Source organism: Amphibalanus amphitrite, unplaced genomic scaffold (assembly GCF_019059575.1).
Source record: "Amphibalanus amphitrite isolate SeventyFive unplaced genomic scaffold, NRLGWU_Aamphi_draft 000610F_arrow, whole genome shotgun sequence".
NCBI classification, from domain to species: domain Eukaryota; kingdom Metazoa; phylum Arthropoda; class Thecostraca; order Balanomorpha; family Balanidae; genus Amphibalanus; species Amphibalanus amphitrite.
The window spans coordinates 345,251-369,193 of record NW_024882104.1 but is presented as its reverse complement, the minus strand read 5'-3'; the positions used below and the strand labels follow the sequence as shown (position 1 = coordinate 369,193).

The following is a 23,943-nucleotide window of genomic DNA, read 5'->3' as shown; positions in this document are numbered from 1 at the left end:
TGACGTGATGAAAAAATCACACGATTTTCTAATCGAAAAATAATAACATTTATGAATGTTTTGAACAAAAAATAACGTTTTTAACAGACTACTGAAAGATTGGCCCATTGATTGGAACAACCACATCACCGGGAACTTCAGTTTTTCATTCTTTTTCACGCTGCATTTTCCGGTGCACCAGCGGCCTGGTGGTCGTCAATCTGTGATTAAATCGCATGAATGTTGTTGTAAAGCCCTATTTGGAGACTTAAGTGGGCATTTTATAATATTTCAAATGTGCTGAATATAATCGTAGGCTCGGATCATCATAAATCTCCGTGCAAATACGTAAAAAGCAGGATGGAAATAAGGTCTGCACCGTCGTCACACCAAATACCGTCGTATTCTGACGATGAATTTAATCATTCTAGCTGATGTGTAACATTGATATTAATTTTATATATTGAAATGATATCTACGCTTTATGTATTGCCCACTTTGGACCACATTTGTCCAGTAATTTCTGGGAAATCTTAGTTGTAGTTGACTTTTGAATGTGCTAAGGTTGCGGTGAGTAATGTATTAGTATCGAACCCGACGTCCAAGGTAACTGCCGAGAGCCGAGATGTTGAACCAGTCCCAAAACATCAAAATTTTAGTTGCATGTGAATTTTAAAAACATTTGAGCTAAGTTTGCACACATTTGAACTTCAGCGTTTCCATTTTTGGAACATCGGCGTTTCCATTTTTAGAAACTAAGTCTCCATAAATGGATACGATTCAGGAGCATTTTAAATTGGTGAATTTGAATGCATATGACAGCTTTCCATGCGATAAAACAAGTGCTTTTGATGTATCAGCGCTTGTTTTAAGTGAAACAGCGGTTATACATCAAATCCAGCCACCCTAGGCAAAAAAATTTGTGCGGAGATGTTGGCGTTTATATTTATGGAACGAGCGTTTCCATTTTTGGAACAGAAGAGTAGTCAAAATTGGAAACGTTTCCAATAATAGAAACGTCTCCATAAATGAATCGGAGATACCACAGTGCGCCCGACTGATATGGTAGCATATCACTCCTACCTACATCTATCGGTTCCATGACAACTGAACCAGTGACAACTGAACCAGGACAACTGAACCAGTGACAACTGAACCAGGGACAACTGAACCAGTGACAGCTGAACCAGGGACAACTGAACCAGTGACAACTGAACCAGGGACAACTGAACCAGGGACAACTGAACCAGTGACAACTGAACCAGTGACAACTGAACCAGGGACAACTGAACCAGTGACAACTGAACCAGTGGACAACTGAACCAGTGGACAACTGAACCAGTAGACAACTGAACCAGTGACAACTGAACCAGTGACAGCTGAACCAGTGACAACTGAACCAGTGACAACTGAACCAGTGACAACTGAACCAGTAGACAACTGAACCAGTGACGACTGAACCAGCGAACAACTGAACCAGTGGACAACTGAACCAGTGGACAACTGAGCCAGTGGACAGCTGAACCAGAAACAATTCTAATGTCGTATTGCGCTGTATAGGTATAAGATAGCCCTTGGCTGGACGGATGGACTGTACCAATCTGCCGGTCTGCCAATTGATCTGTGTCAGTGTCCATCCGAGAGCCGTACGATGGCTGACAGGGCTGACAGAGCCTGGTGGTCGCGAACTGACCGTTACGCCCACCTGGGACGCCCGAATAGTTAGCAACGTATAAATAATATTCACTTTGATGGCGTAACTCGGGACAGACAGGGCATGTAACGTGGGCTTGGCAGAGTTCAGCCCGCTTGGGCCCAGAGGAATCTCCGGTATATAAATGGATTGACTGCTCGGGCTTACATCGGGCTTGCGCCAAACGTCGCACAGCTAGGGCGTAACTACGGCTGTCCTGAGCTCGCCGAGCGCGCATACCTCCGGCAGAGCATTGGTTTAAGTCGGCGCTTTTTAGTCATACGCCGATTGCCCAAACGCTAGCTGGCTTTAGCCCAAGCGCTAGCCGACTTTCGCCCGACTAAAAACCTCGGGCAAGCCTCACTTCAGCCTGCTTGGGCCCGGAGTAAAATTGCTGGCTGGGCTACTGGTTCAGTTGTGACTGGTTCAATTGTCAATGGTTCAGATGTCTCTGGCTCAGTTGTCACTGGTTCAGTTGTCACTGGTTCAGTTGTCACTGGTTCAGTTGTCACTGGTTCAGTTGTCTACTGGTTCAGTTGTCCACTGGTTCAGTTGTCCACTGGTTCAGTTGTCACTGGTTCAGTTGTCTACTGGTTCAGTTGTATACTGGTTCAGTTGTCCACTGGTTCAGTTGTCACTGGTTCAGTTGTCACTGGTTCAGTTGTCACTGGTTCAGTTGTCACTGGTTCAGTTGTCTACTGGTTCAGTTGTCTACTGGTTCAGTTGTCTACTGGTTCAGTTGTCCACTGGTTCAGTTGTCCACTGGTTCAGTTGTCACTGGCTCAGTTGTCACTGGTTCAGTTGTCACTGGTTCAGTTGTCACTGGTTCAGTTGTCTACTGGTTCAGTTGTCTACTGGTTCAGTTGTCTACTGGTTCAGTTGTCCACTGGTTCAGTTGTCCACTGGTTCAGTTGTCACTGGTTCAGTTGTCACTGGTTCAGTTGTCATGGAACCGGTCTGGGGCAAGGTCTGGGGCAAGTCCGGCAAGTCTGGGGCAAGGCTGTCTGGGGGTTGTAGTGATTTTGTATTAGGGAGAGGCCAAGGCTTTACAAACCGGAGAGGCCGGGGATAGGGGCGAGGCGGGCTGCCAATCCAAGGTGAGTTCCAAATTCAAATGCTCAGCGTCAATGAAAACTAAGTCAAAGTGCTAAATGTGCCAGGATCGTATGAAAAGAATAGACCACCTATTAACTGATCACCCCTTTTCCAGCCTCGATGTCAGCTCTATGTATAGGTACACTTTGGTATGCAGAGGTCGATTTTAGGCATTGGCATCAGCGAGTCCTGATTCCTGGGCACCAAATGCCTGGGTTGAACTCTAAAACCTCCTGCTTCTCCCTGACCCCCCCCCCCCCCCCCAGCCCAGTGTCACTCACCCCATGGTCCCCAGTCCCATACTAGAACTGTTGGCATAAATTGATCAAGACCCACAGATTTAAACCATAGCTCAAGCTTTAATCGTAGTTGTGTAGTTTGTAGGTGTTGTATTAACATTTAACAGCTTTGCATGTGAATGTTTGTATACTGGGTAGGGAAATAAGTTACTATGGAGTTGAGTTGAGACCTTATTATGTCTTTTTTATGACAGTTATTTGTAAAATGCATTTAGGGTGCCTAGGCTGGATGCTACTGGATTTTCTTCTTAGCTTCGTGTATTTTTTCCTTTACTTCAATAGTCAGGATTGGGGGATGCAAAAGTAGTAGTGTAGTAGTAGTATTTTATTGACACAGTCTTATGTACTAGATGGATAAAACCCAGAGGACAAGTGTCCATTAAAACAGTTCATATGCCTACAAACATATGAAAACCGCCAAACATTTCATACAGAGAACCAGCGTCCATTAAAACTATACATAAACACCACGTTGCACATAGCGCGTTGAGCATTCTTGATCCGGTTTCCAGTAAGACATGTTGGCAGCCCCGGCTCCTCCTCTGGTCAAAATGTGCCGATTCAGGCGGCTTTGACTCTGGCACCTCACGTACCACACAGGATGAATTTTGATTTATATTTGTTCAGATGAATTGCACAGCTAGTTATGGAATAAGACGGTGGTCCACACCGGCACACGCCGCGCGTGAAGACGAGATCTTCAAGACTCGCAGATCAAGATCAGATTAGAGCGCAATCGATCATTTCGGTCGTGGGCGTCGCTGATGGGAAGCTGATCCCTGAGTGCAATGCAAACTGATCCATCCGCTTCGTGCCCCATTAGGTTGAGGTAATATGAGGACGACGGAGGGCGACTCTATGTAATACAATGCCAATCATTCAGTGAGCTGCACATGAAGAGCTAATGCGCACCTAGTGCTTGACCTGATGTATAATGGGATGATAGGTAGGTAATAGGTAATGCTGGGCGCTTAGACCTGGACAGACAATGGCGGAAACAAGGCTGAACTTCAGTCATAAACCAATGTGAACCTGGGCTGAATAGTGAATACTGAATCGTCATGCTGATTTCTGAATCTGTCCTGGGAAACAAAAGTAAAGGCTTGGCCATGATTCGTCAGTAAGCTCCTGATAAATTACTCTATGCCAAACCCATAACACTAAGCCCTAACTATGTTCTAGTGTTTGCGTTTGCGTGTGTAGGGTCGTTTTTATCACGCGGGCTCGGAAACCAGCCTGTTATATTTCCAAGGTCCAATGTTCCATCCGAATCGCTGACACCAGCCGTCAAACTCGGGGCCAAAGTCAGTATGTGACCCCACCGGAGCTGTCTGTCTGTCTGTCTGTCTGTCTGTCTGTCTGTCTGTCTGCCTGCCCATCTGTCTATCTAAATTTCTACGGCAGCATTAGCTACGTCGGCTCTCCCGCTAGCCGATCCAAAGTGCGTGCGATAAAAGTGCTAATCAGCATCTATCGCTGGTCATGAGTGGTGTGTCCACTGTTCAAGGTCGCGCTATCCGCTCTGGTACCCAGACGGGAAGTTTTACCCCGCGTTCGATGTCTCTCGGACGACGAAGATTCTACGTCGTCCGGCCAATCCCGTCCAATCCAAGGTCAGCGGGGGCTCGGCTGCGGCTATGGAACGTGTTTGGCCGGGCGGCGTAGAATCTTCGCCGTCGAACGCGGGGTTTAGCTTACTGCGGTTGCGCTTTTTGGGAGAAATTATACACCATCTACACAAAGCTATTAGCCGGATTGTAACATTGCCAATGCCGGCTTTGCTATTGTCTAAACTCTAATGTCTTTGATACGCCTCGTACGAAGGATGTCAATTTCATAGATACGCTGCTCGTTTGTCGTTTATTCTCTCGTGACTGGCTGACCACCATAAACCTCTGAGAATCGGCTGTTGCCATGTGCCATGTGCTTACATTTGCCATTGGTCAAGATGCCACCTAAGCATTTATGCAAACGCTAACGTTCGCAGATTTGAGGAGGGCGAGGGAAGCGTGACAAGCCATACTCTGATCGGGACTGGGGTGGGGAGTGGGGGGGGGGGGGGCTGGGGGACTCGAGTCGCTACGCCGGTCGCTGACGCGCGCTTGGCGGCGGAGATGGGGCTGGGTGAGGGGCACTTGAGTCTCGCGTCTGTCTGAGCCACACCGGGGAGAGAGAGAGGGTCCCGCGGAGGAGGTGACAGTCGCTTGTTTGGCAGTGGCTCGTGGAGTGGGGAAGTGGTAGGTTGTGTTCTGTGTGCATATGTGTCTGTGAGTTGTGACTTGTGACTGTGCTCCATATCGGGACGAGGTATGCAAGGGTGGCCGGCAGTTTGCGTGAGGATTAGTTGACTTGTGGTGGATGTGACTTGCCCCGTTTCGATACCGTTTCGGCTTTTTTTAGATAGCTGTGTATTCCATCAGTTTGTGCCGTGGCTATGTGATCTTACGAGGTCTCGATTGGATTGGTGCAATGTTGACAAACGATTTGTGCTATTGTATCTGCAATTGTCTGGCAGATGCCTCTTCGCTAACCTCTTGCACCGCCGCTTTGATGAAGTGTTCCCTATTCCGTGCAGCCCCTGACCTCCCCTTTCGATGTCTCCACAGCTGAAGCACCATGGCCGTCATCGGAATTCTTCTGACTGGACTGGCCCTCGCTGCCGGGTATCTGCTGGCCTCGTGGCTCAGAAAACCGGCCTCTCGAAACCCGTTCGAAAGAGATACCCGCAAGCCGGTACAGCCCCTAGTGACGGATCAAAAGCTGAGGGATAAAGTGCTCAAACAATGTAAGTACCCAGTTCCGGTGCATAATTAATGCCTGTACCAGTTACCACATGGATACCGGGTGTCATGGGTACTGAGTAAGGTGTTCTGTGCTCTGGTTTTCGATTTTTATAACTATGAGCGTGCAGACGGGAAATATTCGCTTTATTGGCGCAAGTAGGTGGGTAGGGACTTTTAGAGTGCTCTGACTCAGGTCATGTCAAACAGTCAGCTGTTGGCTCGCGAGTTTGTGACCGTTAAGTGACACCGCATCATGCTTGGTAGGACTGTCGTTGGCCACTTGGCTGTGTTCAAATATGATTTTGGAAGAACCGGATAGGGTGATACAACAGTGATACACTACGAGGATAAATATTACATAAATAGTTCAATGGGACGCTACGCACGTATCCTAGGGCGAAATTCTTCAACAGCAGCGCTGCCGTGTCCGGATCCCGAACCTCTACCTCCTACCTCGCTCACCAGATGTCTCTGTCGGCAGCGTTCTCGGCGGACCGCGTTCCGTCCGACCTCGATGCCATCGTCATTGGCAGCGGTATCGGAGGTCTCTCCGTGGCGGCCATCATGGCCAAGGCCGGCAAACGTGTACTGGTGCTGGAACAACACGATCAGGTACTGGTTTGAGAATGATGGCTCAGGCTGGTTTGTGGAAGGGGAGGGGGTGGGGAGTCAATGATATTTTTATGGGGGAGCGTGGAGGGTGAGCAGTGAACACTGAGCATTGACATTCCCCTCTCGCTCAAAAGAGCCTCACAAGAGTTGGCAATCTTCTGTAACAAGTCCATGTACTTGATCATTTAACCTCGCATCCAGTCGGACTGCTCGCAAAATCCTGTACGAAATCCATTAGCATCTGCAATCAATAGGATTGAAACACCGCGGAAACAAATGCCGTGCTGAAGTTCACTGAAAGGTCAGCTGAGCGCGTGTATTTAAAACACACCATGACATCCGTCAATCTGGACTCGTGCGCCGTGATGCATGTGATGGAGCTACTTCCGTCCTTTTGTTCCAAATGACCACGGACAGCTGAGAGGTTAATGTTTTATATTGTAGAAAAGTGCCGGTATGCATTCACATAAAAACGGTAACGTTTCTTTACAATTTGGGGTGAATGAACGAAGAGACAGAAAGAAATACTAAGGGAGTTATTATCATCAGATCAGATATTGAATCATGGGAGACTGATTGAATTGAGAAATCGTAGGGGACTTCTCGCATTTTCAACAAGTGCGTCCATCCTTCATTCCTTTTCGTATTCAGCCACAATTTGCTAGCTCTCCAATGCATTCGGTATTTGCTGGATATACGAGTTACGACATAAAACCGGAACTCCAGTCGTTATGGAAGACCGGAGCAGAAAATCGGCGATTGTGGCCCGTGTGTCTTTTCTGTCTCGCTGGAGCTCCGCTTCAAGAAACGGCACGCGATGATTACTGGTTCTGCACTGGAACTGCTCAGAATGTTAGGCTGCAAATCGACTATGTAAGTAAAATCGACGTAAGTCGGATTTCGAAAATCTGTTTCGCTGGGGTTTTCTACTCGCATACCCAACTACGGCTTCTGAAAAACAAAATGATTATTTGTGCTTTGATTTATTCCCGCATGCTGAACCTAAAACTGAAACTGAAGGCTTAAATCCGTGATAGCCATCATTGATCTTCTCTGCTTCGATTTTTTCACCCTCCCTTCCTGCGAAAAAAGTAATCATTCTGGCTCTCCGGAAGAACTTGGTCACGTGCATCTCACGATGACAAGACCCACAGCTCATAGTCGACATCGGCGGTGTCATCCTCTGCCCCTCGCTCCCCCGTCAGAACGCCTGCGGCGTTTGACAAACCGCCCAGGGCGCTAGCAGAGGTCACGATCCTGTGCGAGGTCAGGCAAAGGTCATTTCACCTCATGAGTCGAGGCGGTCGTGTGATGTGTGTAACAGGGTAACAGGAAGGAAGCGCCAAGGATCTATTAACGAGGCTTACTTACGAACGTCATTATATTTGTCAATAGGATCGTAGTGTCACGTTCTTGTTATTGGTGAGGGGGGGTTAGGGGTGGGGAGATATTGAAAACAGATACCCAACTTGAACCTCTTTTACGTTATACATGCTCTTCCTTTGGAAAGGTTTTAGAATAGCCGATGTTTCATAATGCAATGTAGCATGCTAATGTGCACCAAAAGCAGATGGAGACGATGGAATGATGCAGATACAATCGCGGTATCGGTCCGCCGCGCTGCAGCGGAGAAAATGTTTCGTTTTTAGATGGTTTGCTCTGCAAACTGTCGTCTTGTAATGGCCAGGGCAGTGCATTGACCTCTGCCTATACATAGGTACCACAAATCATTATGCAACACATGCATGCCTCCGCTTTGATGCATTGGATGAATCCTTGCTGCATGCTTATCGTATGTGTGATTAATATAAACCTGCTAGTTGCCTGGTATGCATTGAATGGACCGATGTATGGCTACCCATCTACGCTGGAGTACGAAAAACATCATCTCACAAGACCATTCATTAATTATGCTGGTGACATCAAATATGTTGTTGTCGCTGGAAGCCACGGAGCTCAGGACTCGTGCAGCAAACGCCGCTCTCTCAATATGGGTTCTGAAATTGGATATACAGTGTTCAAGAAATCCAAATGATCTTTATAGTCGATAAATAAGCAGTAAATTGTTTTTTATAAGAGTCGTCAACCACTGTCCCGGAGTTTCTCTGTGAGTCTCGTGAGCCGGTGAGTTTTATACTCGGGATGACGCCGTCAGCATCAGGACCTCGGAGCGTCATCCACTCATGACGGCCTCGCGTGCGTCTGTCCATTTTGTACCCGACGGTACCGTCCTTGCCGGCTTGGGTCTTGTCGTTTTAATAAAGGTGTTGCTATCCTGATAAGTGTATGTCTCCTTCAACTACTTCCATCAAAGCATTCGTTCTCCCAGTTTCTTTCTCTATCTCGTATGAAGTGGCTTGCCCTTTTCCGATTCTAGAAAAAAAAAATAGGCGTGGTAAAAACAGTTCTTTGTGAACTGGTTTGACTTTTTCCGATTCTAAAAGAAATTGGCATTGGAAAAACAGTGTTGATATTGACCCGTTTCTCGTGAGGTCTCTTTCTCCATCCCTGTTTTTTTTTTTACATCTTTCTTCCACCTCTCCCCTCCCTTCCTCCGCCTCTCTCTCTCTCTCTCTCTCTCTCTCTCTCTCTCTCTCTCTCTCTCTCTCTCTCTCTCTCTCTCTCTCTCTCTCTCTCTCTCTCTCTCTCTCTCTCTCTCGCTCCAATAATCACCACGCACGTTACCAGTCCCGAAACTCCTTGTCACTGATCCTTCCGGCAACATCCTGCCTCTTCTTCGTGGCAATCATCGTGACTTGGATCGTGACCGTGATCGTGACAAGACCGTGACACGATCCGTGACGCGGATTCCCACTGAGCATCACGGCCGCCTGCAAGGTCGTGACCGGTCGCCGAGACGCGTCGCGGCGTTAGTGGCGCGACGGTGACGAGAAACGACGCGCCGAGCCGCGTCGCCGCCGTCGTCGTTTGCTGCTCGCCAAAATCGTTGAAGGAGCCAGACGGTTCCATGCTGTCAGCCATGAGTGTAATGACGGCTCGCGAAGGGCGTGGTCACTGCGGGCATTAGTGTAGGAAGGTGCACCAGTACCGGATCTACGCGTCTGGAAAACACTCGCGTAAATTGGCCGAAACTAATGGCACGAGCCCCGAGACGGATTTGAGAAGTGGGCAGAGTTGGAATTACTGGCGCATTCTTTGAGAGGGGCATGGATGGAAACGGTGAGGCTTTTACAGGCATGTAATTTGCCATTTTAAATATCTGACAAGCATTTATGGAACTTCAAGAGGGTAGCTTTTCCGTAAATGTGTTGCGATCATAGGATCAGCTTGGGATGGCTTTCCATTTGCTCCAAAATCGTTCGCGCACACAGGTTATTCGTTTGCAAGCCATAAAATATGTCTTGCTTTTCTGCAACACGCCCCTCCGAACCCAAATTGTGTGGCCTTGGCCTTCGCCGCACTAGTCCTGTAATTCCTACCGTAGGAGCCGGTGCCGACTGCATCTGATTTAACTCTTGTTTGTGCGCTGATAAGTCAGCCGTGGCCTCGCTTCCTTGTATTCAAGTCGTTTTCCGTGCAGGGGTCGCGTGAATTGATGTTACGCGTGCCGCACAACCAAGAAAAGACACGAATGAAAGCGATTTTGAGATCGTGCCTTCGTGTCGTTGTGCGACACCGTCCTCTCGATGTTATGGTTTGGTGGTTGAGTGTTGTGGTGAAAATGCAAAATAAGACACGCATATTTTCCGCACATGTTTTCATCGGTATGCCTCGCCGGTAGTGTGCAGGGTTAGAGAGGAAATATGATACGGTAGGGTGTATGAGTATTAAAGTATTCTTGGGGTGTATTCTGATTTGAATATACGGTGTTTGTCTTAGTTTTTTTTTCGGTAGTCGGTACTCGATTTCAGAACGTGTCCACTGTTCACTGTTCAATCACCGGCAAAAAAATATTTGGCGCCATAAAATACAGATGCGAGATCGTGTTGTGATTTTGTGGCAGGCAATAAGTCTATTGTTAATGGCTTGTGAGGTATTTGTTCATTTGGACTTAAGATTACCATTGTGAGAACGGTTCCAACTGCTGTAGATGTGTTCATTGACGACTTGCTGGTACAATAATCGCTACGCATTTGATCTGAATTCTGGATGTTGATTGCATGATAATTATGTTATCTGTTTCCACTCAAACCCTCGTTTGTTTCGCGACGCATGTATTTATCTCTATGGGACGTGAGTACGAATGACAGCGATGAATGACACTAATGCTATTTTCTAGGAACATACACTTACACACTACACTAATGAGCAATGCCGAGACGCAGCAGAGTTACGCGTCTGTCTCCTTCTCTTCGTCTTCATCTTCCATCGCCTCTGCGGCTTCTCCACTGCCCTGCTGTTCATCCTCCGCTTCTGTCGTCGCCTCCGTAGCGAGCAGTTCCGCAAGTTCAACTCCCGGGGCTTCTTCTCCTTGGTCTTCTCCTTCCCCAGCCGCGGCCTGTGCCAGTGCTTCCTCCAGTTCCACTTCAATGGCATTCTCCGTGTCGAGGAGACCCTCCGATGGAAGGAAGTTGTCCTCGGGATCTGTCAGCTGGCCCGGTTCCTCCCCATTCTCCCTGTCCTCACGCTCATCGTCGGCTTCGTCCTCATCTCGCGCCGTGCGGACGCACTCTCCATCAACAAGATCATACCCAGGTCGACTGCAGATCACGCTACGACAGCGTCGCGAGAATGGGTCGCGAATCTCCGTCTCACCGCAACGCTCGTCTTCGCCGGGGGCGATGGTGAGACGCATCCTGAGTCCGCCGATATCCGCAGGCCGCTGGAGTGACGCGCAAGGCGCACTGCAGGTCACCTGGGCGGGTCGTGCACCAGCACACTGCGCGCAGTAGACGTTACGGAATGGTTGACCAGCCACGTAGACCACGGCGGTGTGGTTGCCGCAAGCCTCGTGGAGCGGTGAAGAGCGTGAGCAGTGGTTGCGCAGAGCGCGACAGGGACGCGCGCGGACGGTGGTTGGAGGCCGGGCGATCAGCTCGCAATGTTGTCTGCGTCCAGAGTCGAGCTCGAGACCCCAGCCGGTACGAGTGCGTCGGAGACGATCCAGGAGCTGTCGCTGGGTGGGTTCATTCGCCTTGATGTCAGGACATCGCAGCGCCAGCTGCCAGAAGGCGATGTCGGCGGTGTCGTTGTGGCACATGGCGCAGTAGAGACTGCTGTAGGTCGTGTTGGACGTCACGCTGGTGACGGGAAGCGCCGAAAGAGGGTCTTCGGAAGCGCTGGATGGTACCTCACAGCGCACCTTGTTGTCGTAGCGGTCAAACTCTCGCGGACATGCCGACATCATGTACCAGTTCTCTTCGTCGGCAGATGTGGAACCGAGCGACGACAGGGTTGGCGCTGAACGGCACTCGAGTTCTTCCTTCTCTTCTTCCTGTTCCTTGCCCTCTTCTGTGTCTTCGCCGACCGCTGTCAACCTCAGCGGCGTCTCTGTTCCAACTTCTTCGTTTTCTCCATCCGTGTCCTCTCCTTCTTCCTCTTCATCTTTGAGCGCATCAGCATCCCGACAGCAGTCTCCATATCTTCTGCATTCGGCGTCACAGAAGCAGCCTCGATCGGACCAGGAGAGGCTCTGGCGTGTGTCACGGCGATCCCACACTTCGTCAGAGCAGGAGTGGTGGTCCGGGCAGATAAAGGCGTCTGTTGGGGGCGACAGAGGTCGCTGGGGACGTTCCGGACGGTCCGGACGTTCCGGACGGTCTGGACGTTCCGGACGGTCCGGGAACCCCGGACGTCCCGGACGGAACGGCCGGTCATGGCCTCCGGGACGGTCATGGTGCCCGGGTCGGTCGTGAATCTCAGGACGGTCAGGTCTTGCCTGCGGATCGGGCAGAAGTCCAGGACGGTTTGGTCTTCCTTCGACTCCCGGCACTTCATCTCCTTCCAGGTACAGCACAGTCGGCTTGTGCGCTCCCTCCGGGCGGAACTCCGTGCCCGATCCTCCGGCCGCTCCGTGATCCTCCGGCCAGCGACTCGGCTTGTAGAAGTGTCCTCCTGCTCCTCCCGCTCCTCCTACTCCTGTTCCTCCTCCCGCGGCTCCGCCGTCCTCTGCGCCACTGTGATGATCATGAGGCGAGTACGGATACCACTGGAACGGCACCATGGGGCGAGGGCGATGGGCCAACGAGTTTAGGAACTGGTGGTAGTCGGCGCCACGGTCTCCGGAATCTGCGTCCTCTACTCCGAGAATGATGTCAAGACCGACTGAAGCTGATGGGACGCCAGGACCGTGCTCATAGCCAGTGTAGTGAGCGGCTGGGTTCGCGGCAGGGGTGTGGAAGGATGCCAGGAGTGGAAGGATGTAGCAGCAGAGTAGCAGCATGATGTCTGGAAACGAGCACCCGATGGCCCAGGACGGTGATAGCTTGTGGCTCGTTTAGCTTGTGATCTTGGCTTGACTAGGGCGATGGTAGATGTAGAAGTTAACCTGCGTTGACGTTCTATATGCTAATTTTGCCTTTATAGAAGGTGTTGGAAGATTATTTTATCACGGAACACGATGATTCACAGTTGGGTACGCTGATGACACGATGATGACGCACTTGGACTGATAGATGGTGAACTTCGACGAATACAAAATTACTTCCGAATCTTCCTGATCTTCTACCGATGCTCTTCTATGGCTTGCCGATCCCTTCCGACGTTTCCACTGAATTGCGCCACGAATCGCAGAAGGGATGCCACTCAGTACTTAGTTCACTACAGCAGACTTCACCGTCTGCAGTCTAGCCGAAGAGTGGCCGCCCGCAGCCAGCTATGAGTTGAACCTAAAGTGCCGGTGGCGGAGCGGCCGATCTCACCTCCCTTTCGGCCGGCGTCTGGGGCCAGACTGGCTTCTCTGCCGCCGTCGTCGCTGTCGCCGCTCCACAGATCACGTGACCCGTGCCGCTGCCGCTCGGCTGCTCACGTGACCCTTGCGGCCACCGCGGCAGTCGCGCTACCTTGATCTTGAACTTGCTCGGAGCGCTGACCCTTCCACCCCTCCCCGCTGCGGTCTTCGCTACCCTCTGGTGATCACAAACGAAGACAAAACGCTGACCGGTCCCTCAGTTGCGCTTGTAAAGCTTTGTCCCCACCTGCCCGTCGAGTAGGGGTGGTCATGGGTCTGACTACTGTGGTGGGAGTGTTGGTAGCTGGGGTGGGAGTGATGGGAAGGGGAGGGAGGGTAGGAAATGACTGCATTCTTCCAGGGGACTCACAAAGAGGTCGTTTGTGGACGCCGGTCAGCACCTGTTTAGGTTATCCTTTGTGTGTGGACTGTGAGTTGTGGGCAAGGGTGAGGGCAGTGGCGGCGGTAAACCACCGATTAGAAGTGGACTTGTATGAATCAGGCAGCGGCGTAACCGAAGTTGAAAGTGCTACCATGTTCGTCTTACGCTCGTATACCAGTATTTTGTATTTAGTAAATGCGTATCTCTGATTCCTACTTAAAGTTCATGTATATTTATCAGTCAAAATTGCGGAAACTAATATGAATTACTGACACATTTATCTTTTTGATGACCATGTTACGTGGAAGAGGCGCTTTGTTTAAATGGATTGAATGGTCAATATATAAACAAAGGAAGCCGCAGGGCTTATCCTTGAACAGAGGAGGCATTCTCTTCGTCCAAATGCTGATAAAATCATCGTATTTTACCATACTTTTTCCGTTTGAATTAAAAACATTGTTCATGAATATGCAAAGCTGCCTCATCGGATAAGATTGTTTGTTTCTCGTCAGTTGCCGCATCAAACTGAGAACAACGACGCTGAAGGAGATTCAACCGGATAACATGGCCTGTTCTGAATGACATTCTTCGTTTTTATGGTGCTGCAATCCCCACTTTATCATTCTGTCTCGTTTGAACAGTGCGCTATCTTTAATTGGCTACGTCACAGTGGTATGTGCATTGTAGTTTGTTCTTGGAGCCCATTTGCCAGCGTAGCTGAATTCATACGAGACCTGTAACCACAGTCGTCACAATCATCATTATACGACTGAACACTCACAGTCACAAAGGCACGAAGTCACACTCCGGCGCGTTATGCACACGGCACAGGGCATCGTTCGGGACTAATTTCCCATATCCTGTCCTCCCCCAGTGATCAGACTGATGACTCAGTGACTTGGGGTTCTACTCGGTGACTCAGTCAAACAAAGGTGTCGGTATGAACCGGTCACCCTCGGCTGGACAGGGGTCAGTAACTGAGGGGCAGGGACCGTGGGTTATTGAGCTTATCAACGGGGCCACGTTCCTTGTTAGTGCCGCCGGTGCCAGTCGCATCTGTTGAGCTTCTGAGGTGTCATCATGGAATATGTGCCTTCAGCTTGTTCAGTAAGGCATCACCATAGTTCACATATTCTTGAAACGGATGTTGTTTTACAACGAATGTCCGCCATTATTTAAGCATTCTCATCGCCACCACCTAGCGCAATCAATTTGTTCGGCTTTTACCGGCGCTCATAAATCCGCAGCTGATCTGACCTTTTCTCTCTACCTCGTTTTCACCACACCCGTCCATCATGAGCTCTCCGTGTCTGGGTCAGAGAATTCAACACCGCCCGACCCGAATCGTCCATCCGACTTCCTATCTCGGCTTTCTAGGGTCGAAGGTGCACCCGAATGCCGCGCTTTGGTTGGAGCAAGCGGATGCGTGTTTATTCCAGCATTCCAGCAGGCAACCGCAGAAGGGCTGCGCTACATAAGCTAGGATATGAATATCATGGCTAGGAGTCACGCCTGTGGCACGCCTCCCTCTTTTCTTCTCAGGTCTCTCCTTCCTTTTTCTTTATCTCTTTCTCTTTCTCTCTCTCTCTCTCTCTCTCTCTCTCTCTCTCTCTCTCTCTCTCTCTCTCTCTCTCTCTCTCTCTCTCTCTCTCTCTCTCTCTCTCTCTCTCTCTCTCTCTCTCTCTCTTCCCCGCTCCCCTTTCCTTTGCCGTATTTAATCCCCTTCCTCCTCTCCTCTTTCTTTTGTTCTCCGTCTTTCTGCCTTCCCCCTTTCCTCTCATTTCCTTACCAACCTGACCCACCCTTCCCCCTTTTTCCCCTCTTCCACTCTTTATCCACCAACCACCCACCTATGTGACCCTTCCCACACAAGACGGCCCAGCAGTCTCCTTTTCACACACCAGCCTACCTGGTTTGTCTGGTCTAGTCTAGTTTAGCTGACCGGTTGAACCTGTGGCTCCACCCGTCATACAATTCCCACCGGGGAAATGGAGCGGTTATTCGCCTTTGAGAGTGCCGCTGCGTTAATAAGTGAGAAACGCCGTGTGAATAGGAAGTCCTGGTGACACCCCAGCATTTAGTGTGGGTGGTGCGGGCGTGGTAAGTATGTGAGGAGCTGCAGGAGACAAAGGAGTAGCCGGGCCGTGCTAAAATGACCCAGTGTTGAGATGTAAATGCCAAAGAAAATGGGTCACATGTGGCAGAGAAGTTCGCTGCTTAACCATTGGAAAGCATTTGTTTTAGACATTTCTACCTAATACGAGTCAATTGCAACTTTCCCAGCTATTTATATTGATTTGTTCATGCCAAACCTGGTTGGTACTTGGTTGTCTTATGTGGCTTCCCACCTCTGACTATTTCCTGTCTAGCCTGGGCGTACCCCACGTGTCATTATGCCGATTTCTCGGCCACACAAACGTTTCAATTCATCCGTAACCGGTTCTGCTATACGGTGTGGCACGCGCTTTAACGCCAGTTCACCGACCGAAACAGTGCATTGGAGCGTAACGTAGACTTAGTACACGTCACACCGACTAACTAGGCGAACAAAGGTGGCGTAAACGGTCTGCACGCGCCCTGACCTGGCGGGGACCCCTGGGAAGAAGCGTGAGTGACATATTGGTCAATGAATTGTCATAGATTTCGCCGTGAAGGACGCGTGTTGGTTTTGTAAGTGGCGGTCGGGTCAGTGCGTGCCTGCGAGCGACTTTGGTCTGGTTGAGATATATGGTACGACTGTAGCTCTAAGTTACATGTGAAGGAAAAACATAGATTCAGTGAGGATAGAAATTCAGTTTGAATGGGATTCTTGTATTCTTGTATTGCATAATATCACCAACAGGCATGATCCCTATGATAGGTGAAGTCAAAAGATAAAATACGAAAAAAAACATGCACAATAAACTATCATAATAAAAACAGTATTCTCATGTACATTGCCCTAGAGTCTCACGAATCCGGTATAGAGGACGAGGCGCCTCTTGATGCTTCCAACAGGATCACATAACACATCAGTTTGAGGCTGGGCTTCCAGAAATTTGTTGGTGGCACGAGGACAGCGCGTAAACAGGCCGTTTGCAATGCAGTTCACTCGCCCACGCGGCACATGGAACAATGTCGACACAGCGCTGCGTGTCGCTCTGAGCGGAGCGTGTAACGAGAACGACCGTAGAAGATGAGAGGATGACACCGAACCTTTGAATACCTTGCACAAAAATATAATGTCACTCTCAATGCGCCTGGCATGTAGCGATCTCACGTCGAACAGCTTCAGCAGGTAATGATATTCAATCGAGTCATGGTGAACGTTCGTCATGTTTGCCAGCCAAATCAAAAACTTGTGCTGGACACGTTCCAAACGCACGAGATGACACTTGGAAGCACCGGCCCAAACTACAGAACAGTACTCTAGGATGGCCCTAACATTTGCATTGAATGCCGCGAACACTGCTCTCCTGTCCAGTTTGCACCGCGGAGAGGTCGCCTGGAGGCTCCGCATGAGTAGCCCTAGTGCCCGATTGGCCTTTGAAACAATCACATTTGTATGGTCTGCAAAAGTAAGTTTTCGGTCAAGTACCACACCCAAATCACGAATCGAAGTCACTTCCTGCAGAGTGCTACCACTGATTTGATACACAGATGGATATATGTCTCTTTTGAGCGTGATTTTAAAAGTTTTACACTTCGAGGGATTCAGCTTGAGCCCCCAGACCGCCGCCCATTCCGTTACAGCATCAATATCGTTCTGGAGCTTTTGTACATCATCGTGATTTCTAACTTTCTGAAAAATCTTCAAATCATCGGCAAACATCAAGCAATCTGTCTTGACGACAGATGGCAGGTCGTTCACAAGGAGCGAAAAAAGCATCGGACTGAGCAAACCGCCCTCCGGCGTTCCTGAGACGACTGGGGCCCACTCTGACACCTTGCCGTTTAAAACAACTCGTTGCTTCCGCCTTCCTAAATATGACGACAGCCACTTCAGAGCCAACCCTCTCACACCATACATGTGTTCCAGTTTGTACAGTAAAAGACGATGGTTAACGCTCTGGAATGCACTTGAAAAATCTGTGTATACCGCATCAAGTTGGACACCCTCAGATAATCGATACCAATTAGCATATTGATATCCCCATAATCTTGGTTTATGATATTTTGTTTTTCATTCTATCTTGTGATTCGTCTAGTGTTAGCTATTTCTCTTTATTGCAAAGTTATCAGCAATGTCGCATATTTTCACACCGATGACTTTATTGGGCATCCTCAGTTGCCAACAATTATAACAGGCGTCCATGGGTGTAATTAATACAGGCCACTTTCCTTGAAACACGCCATAAAACTGAAAATTTGCAGTCACTACGTCTTGCGGTCCCGCCGACAATACACCTTGCTTCCAATTTGCGCCTTCCTGTAGCGGTAGTTAGACACAGTGGCTGGGTTGGCCTTCGCAAGGTAGTCATTTTTCACGGCTTCCTTAATTCTGCAGCGGCAGCCCGGCACGGCGGGAGCCGCTGATGGATTTGAGTGGGGGGAGCTGGAGCTGGAGCTCTTTGGGAAGAGGTGGGTCCACTTGAGGTACTGCGTAGTGTTTATAGTGTCCACTCAGGCACCAGGCCTCCGTAGAAAAAAAAAACTATGGGGATCTCGATAATATAATTTACATCCAGGCTCCTAAACGGAGAATTAGTTTTTCCGAAGCCATTTATTTAGAAAAGTAAAGCTGTGACAACTCAACCCAGCCCAGCGTAACCAGACTACTCAGCCGGGAGCGGTCCAGCTGCTCTCAGCTCAGCATAGCCGGACTCAGCTCAACTCAGACACTGCAGGGCCGTCGCTGACCTCTGTCGCGCGAGCTGCGCGCGGCCAGTCGGCACTGATGACTTCCTTCTGACACCGACCGGCCGTATCAAACGAGCCCTGCTCTGCCGAGACAAATGAGCCCAACTCAGCTGTCTTAAACGAGCCCTGCTGTGTGGTGGCAAACGACCCCTGCTCGGCCGGTGAGGAATGAGCTCTCTCAGCATGGAGTCGCCGCATTCCACACGGTGGTGGTGAGGTCCTGTCAGTAGCACCTGCGTGATGACAATGACAGGGCGTGAAATGATGGAGGGGAGGGTGGAGGGATGATAGACGAAACGTGTTGTTTGAAGGAAGAGTCTTGGGGGAGGAGGAGCGTGATGGATTCATGAAGGCAACGAGCCTAGACAGGCTGTTGCGGGGGATCTATGACGAGTTCAAGGAGATTCACAATGATGCAATAAATCGTCGTAATCACCCACCATCGCATAAAAGCACCTTAGGTAGACAACAAACTGCTTCATTGGCAGTAAAATTCGTCACCAACATCTGCCTCGCCATTTTTATCCACCGTACACACCAACACCAGTGGTGTTACCGTCCTCTGGTGCCGACCCACGCTCGGGTGCGGCTCTGTGACCACCGGAAGTCGGGCACTTCCGGTCCCTTGGCGAGACTGGCGGAGACTAGCACCGGAGAATTCACCCACTCGTATCATGCCCTGAAGTCTCGAAGGGTTATTTGCGAGTTTATTGAGTTTGATTTTAGCTGGGCTCACCATTTTGGCCGAAGAAGAGTGCTATTTCAGGTTCAGTTTTGTAGAATGATGAAAAACAGCCTTATGTTTTGTGTTCTGAACACTCCTCCATTTATGCTTCGCCTCCCTTCCGAACAATAACAAAACTCCACCGCCCTGACCTCCCTGACCTTTACCAAATCCGCACCGTCTAAATCCAAATCTCTTTGAATCTCTCCGCTCCAGCGATCGCGGCGTCCACTTATCAACCTCAAGCCGGAACATTTGCGCTCGGAAATTAGCGTGAGACATTTACAGCTGTTTTTGTTGCCGTGTCTTTTGTGATTTAGTGCTAATTGGATCCAGATATGACGGTGGGGAGGGTGGAGGGCGAAGGGAGGAGGGAGGGTTGAGGTGCTCCTTCAGTGGTTAGGTCACTGTCCGGAGGCCGATTGTATTGTGCTGTACTGTGCTGTGCTGTTTTGTGATATGATGTGATATGTGATGTCAGTGGGCAGTTGGAAGGTCATTGGCCCAGCGTGAACTGAGCTGTGCGACGCAGTGTTTCTTTTACTATGAAAGACCTCCACGAAAGATGTTCTGTTATGATCTGCATACCGGGCTCCATATACTTTGTTATGCTTTATTGCAGTCTCCAAGCTGCGGATACCCTCTTTTGGTTCGTTGCAGTCTCCAAGCAAATGGGACATATCTGCGCTGTTTCTGGCGATCTGTTAGACATCCTGTGGACGCTATGTTTCGGTAGAGGACCAATAATCATTTTATCCCTTAGCTTCTCCTTCTTCCCCCCTCTCTCTCTCTCTCTCTCTCTCTCTCTCTCTCTCTCTCTCTCTCTCTCTCTCTCTTTCTCTCTCTCCCTCTCTCTCTCTCTCTCTCTCTCTCTCTCTCTCTCTCTCTCTCTCTCTCTCTCTCCTGCCCTGTCTCCCTCCCTCCTGCCCTGTCTCCCTCCCTCTCCCTCCCTCCCTCCCTCCCTCCCTCTTTCCCTCCATCCATCTCTCTCTCCCTCTCTTACACTCTCCTCCGACCACACCAAATGCTGCCTAGACTTAACGCATGTTCTTGAGTCCTGTGTTGATTAGTCGTAGAGCCTGCATTCACCACGGAAGGCACTGCATGTCGTGACCGTTTAGTCCCACATCTCCCGCCATTGTCTGTGAGATAAAATGAAAGAAATTGAGGTCCACCGGTGTTATTTCCGGATAACCTCTCCTCGCCTCCCACTCCGCATGCAAACAACTCCCACGGAACTAACGTGAGACACGTAAACACGCGTTCTGTTATCAGTGTAGTTAATATGAGCACGTGTTACACATGCTGCTTATTCTTGCCCTTTGCTTTACCGCATTTCCTTTCTCTCGCTCATCCTTATTTGTCTATCTCTCTAGGGCCTCTCGTTTACCTTTCCAGCCCCGTCTGCATCGTCTTCATCTCTTTCTCTCTTGCCTTCTCTAGTTCCCTTCCTCTATTCTTCTCTCTAAACTTTACCTGCTCTTCCCTCTAGATTTCCATCGTTACCCTCCTCATTTTTTCCTCTCTCTCCCTCTCTCCATTTCTCACACTAACACCTCTTCTCTCCCTCCCTACAGGCCGGCGGCTGTTGCCACACCTACATCGAGAAGGGTTACGAGTTCGACGTTGGTATCCACTACATCGGAAACCTGAACACACAAACGCCCTCCAAAACCCTGCTGGACCAACTCACCAACGGCCAACTGCAGTGGGCGCCACTCGGTGAGTTTCAGTGAGTGAGTGAATGAGTGAGTGGGTGAATGAGTGAGTGAGTGAGTGAATGAGTGAGTGACAGTGAGTGAGTGAGTGAGTGAGTGAGTGAGTGAGTGAGTGAGTGAGCGAGCGAGCGAGTGAGTGAGTGAGTGAGTGAGTTGAGTGAGTTGAGTGAGTTGAGTGAGTGAGTGAGTTGAGTGAGTGAGTGAGTGAATGGGTGAGTGAATGGGTGAGTGAGTGGGTGAGTGAGTGAGTGGGCAGATGGCGATTTAATGAATGCATTAGAGTGAGTGAGTGAGTTGGTGATGAATGATTTAATGAATGAATGAATGAATGAATGAGTGAATGAATGAATGAATGAATGAATGAATGAATGAATGAATGAATGAATGAATGAATGAGAAGAGTCAGACGAACGAGACGAATTCCAACGCTTGATTGTCATAAAGAACTTTGACACACTCACTGACGATTCTGACATCTTCGCTCTCAGATGATGAGTTTGACACTGCCGTGTTCGGAGACAACCGCTACTCGGTGCTCGGTGGGGGCCGCAAACGCTGGATTGAGAACATCAAGAAGCAGTTCCCCGACAACATTGATGATGTCGACAGGTTAGTATACGATGTGGAATACGATGTGAAAATCTCAGTTGACTGACGATCTGGTGAAATGAACTGGTGATATTGAATTATATGTTTTGATGTGGACTAACAAAGCTGTTGACGAGTCGGTTTCCTGCCTTCTTGCAGTTAATTCCCCCACACTCAACGAAATATAAACGCATAAGACTTGTCTCGTTTCGGATAAATGCGGTGCTTGTTACTATGAGAAGATGTCGGGACCTGAATCTGAACCCAGTCTAAGAAGTCCGTCTCCCCTCTTGCAGCCATTGTATTCCTCCTTGAGGGAGCTCCCCCTCCCGATGGACTTACCTTGCTCACACCGCCCCAGGCTGTGTGACGCCGTGATCCGCTGCAAGAAGAGCAACTTCTACATGGCCGTGGTGAAGCTCCTGCCGGTGTGGCTCAGCCAGCTGCTCGTACAGACGGGTCTGTTCAGTCTCATCTCAGACATTTTCAAATGGAACGACCGCACCGTGCTCGACGTCGTCTCGGTAGGTAATGATGGAAATGTTTTTTTAAGGACGTGTTCTCCTAGACTAGACGTGTTCTCGTAGACTAGGTTGGTTGAGGGAAGATTTTTACTATTTCGTTATCCTCTCTCAAAAATAACTTCGTTGCCCTAGATTTACATGGTTACATAATGTAGTCATCAAATAACTATGGTTATTTAACTATTTATTTGTTTATTTAGTCTTGAGTTGCTGGTTTCGCTGTACTTTGTTGACGTATTATGGGTGAAATTACCAGTAGAAGACAAAACCGCGTGTCTCGGCTGTTTCGTCATGCCCAGTTTTCATTCTTAGCATTTAAAAAAAACTCGATTTTTTCAGTCTGAGACGAAGAACAAGGACCTTCAGGCGTACTTTATGTACTGTTTCGGCGACTACGGTACAGCCCCGGACAAGGCCGGCTTTCCCATGCAGGCCACCCTACTGGGACATTTCTGGAACGGTAAGCCGCCGGTGCTGACATCTACTGAATCCCTGAGTAGTCTGTACCACGTTAGTGATGAGGTAGACATGTTAGAAAGGTGGTAAAAACTTGCGAAGATCATTGACATACCAAATGATAGTCTTGGTATCTACATAATATGTCAGATGAATTAATAGGCTTGTGTTCCAGACTGTAGGCTGTAGCTGTATATTTGTCCTCTACTTAGTCTTATTGTATCGTTACCTGAGGTTTCTATTCACTGTGCCGCCCTGTGTCGTCCAGGCGGCCTTCCCTTATGTTCCTTTGCTGTCCTTTGTGTCCAGATTGATCACCTGTGCCGCCCTCTGCCGTCCAGACGGTCTTCCTTTATGTTCCTTTTTCACCTTTGCTGTCCTTTCTGTCCAGTCTTTTCACCCGGACCGCCCCCTCTGTGTCGTCCTGGCGGCGCTCCCTTATGTCCCTGTGCTGTCCTTTGTGTCCAGTCTCTGATCACCCGTGCCGCCCCCTCTGTGTCGTCCTGGCGGCGTTCCCTTATGTCCCTTTGCTGTCCTTTGTGTCTACTTTGTTTACCAGTTTTGTGTCGTACAGGCGGCGCGTACCCGATTGGCGGTGGCTCTGAGATTGCCTTCCACATGATCCCAGTGATTGAGGAGGCCGGAGGACGCGTCCTGGTCAGGGCGGAGGTAAGAGATTAGACCATGCTCACTCAGGCACTCACTCGCTCATAGTCAGTCTTCCTGTCACTTACCTATCACTCACTCACTCACTCACTCACTCACTCACTCACTCACTCACTCACTCACTTACTCACTCAACTCACTCACTCACTCGCTCAATGAACGTCTATTGATGTTATTTGAATACTGACTGACTCACTCACTCGCCTAGTCACCCAATCACCAAACGTCAATCGGTATCTTTAGGATATTCGTTTGGTCGCAAATTATCTCATTTCAATGCACATTCGACATTTATGCCTCGTTAATGTGCCGTGTATCTGACATCATATGATGTGTATCTGACGTCAGGCTTCTGAGCTGCTGCCTGCTGATGGATGAGCTCCGCAGCACGGTGGTCGTTGTGACGTCATATGATGTGTATATAACGTGTATATCACATATGAGTATGACGTATCTCTGACGTCAGGTTTCTGAGCTGCTGATGGACGAGCTCCGCAGCGCAGTGATCGGTGTCAAGGTGAAGAAGGCTAGCGGAGCGGTGGTGGATGTCAGGGCCCCGATGGTCATCTCCAACGCAGGTCAGAGTCGGGTAGGAGTCCGAGCCAGGATGGGGCGGGAGTCAGGATCTGAAGGAGTTGGGGTCGGTTCTGGATGTAGTATGAGCCAGAGTCCGAGGGAGTTTGAGTCGGTTCGGGGTCGTCAGGTCATGATCAGAAAGGTATCAAGGCCAGGGTC

The 23,943-nt window shown here is 49.5% G+C and overlaps 2 protein-coding genes across 11 annotated transcripts in view; one reads left to right on the top strand and one right to left on the bottom strand.

Annotated features, from left to right (window-relative positions):
• The window catches only part of LOC122363231 (all-trans-retinol 13,14-reductase-like), a 34,004-nt gene that overhangs the window by 760 nt on the left and 9,301 nt on the right, over window positions 1-23,943 (top strand). For 4 of the 10 annotated variants that reach the window (XM_043332241.1, XM_043332238.1, XM_043332240.1 and 1 more), the window contains exons 2-9: window positions 5,673-5,851; window positions 6,331-6,461; window positions 20,834-20,978; window positions 21,463-21,583; window positions 21,924-22,086; window positions 22,426-22,546; window positions 23,117-23,211; window positions 23,675-23,786. In XM_043332241.1, coding sequence (XP_043188176.1) covers window positions 5,683-5,851; window positions 6,331-6,461; window positions 20,834-20,978; window positions 21,463-21,583; window positions 21,924-22,086; window positions 22,426-22,546; window positions 23,117-23,211; window positions 23,675-23,786 — 1,057 coding nt within the window. In that variant the 5' untranslated portion in view covers window positions 5,673-5,682. Of the gene's footprint in view, window positions 1-8; window positions 351-1,615; window positions 2,770-4,577; window positions 4,680-5,103; window positions 5,374-5,672; window positions 5,852-6,330; window positions 6,462-20,833; window positions 20,979-21,462; window positions 21,584-21,923; window positions 22,087-22,425; window positions 22,547-23,116; window positions 23,212-23,674; window positions 23,787-23,943 lie in introns of those variants that run through there. The other 6 variants (XM_043332234.1, XM_043332236.1, XM_043332232.1 and 3 more) reach the window with 6 other exon arrangements.
• Window positions 10,620-13,307, bottom strand: LOC122363232. Its single transcript, XM_043332243.1, has one exon. It carries the CDS (start codon window positions 12,802-12,804, stop codon window positions 10,753-10,755), a length of 2,052 nt encoding a protein of 683 aa, XP_043188178.1. The 5' UTR covers window positions 12,805-13,307; the 3' UTR covers window positions 10,620-10,752.

Coding starts and splice junctions, on each gene's coding strand:
- LOC122363232 (XM_043332243.1), bottom strand. CDS start 12,804: ATGCTGCTACTCTGCTGCTACATCCTTCCACTCCTGGCATCCTTCCAC.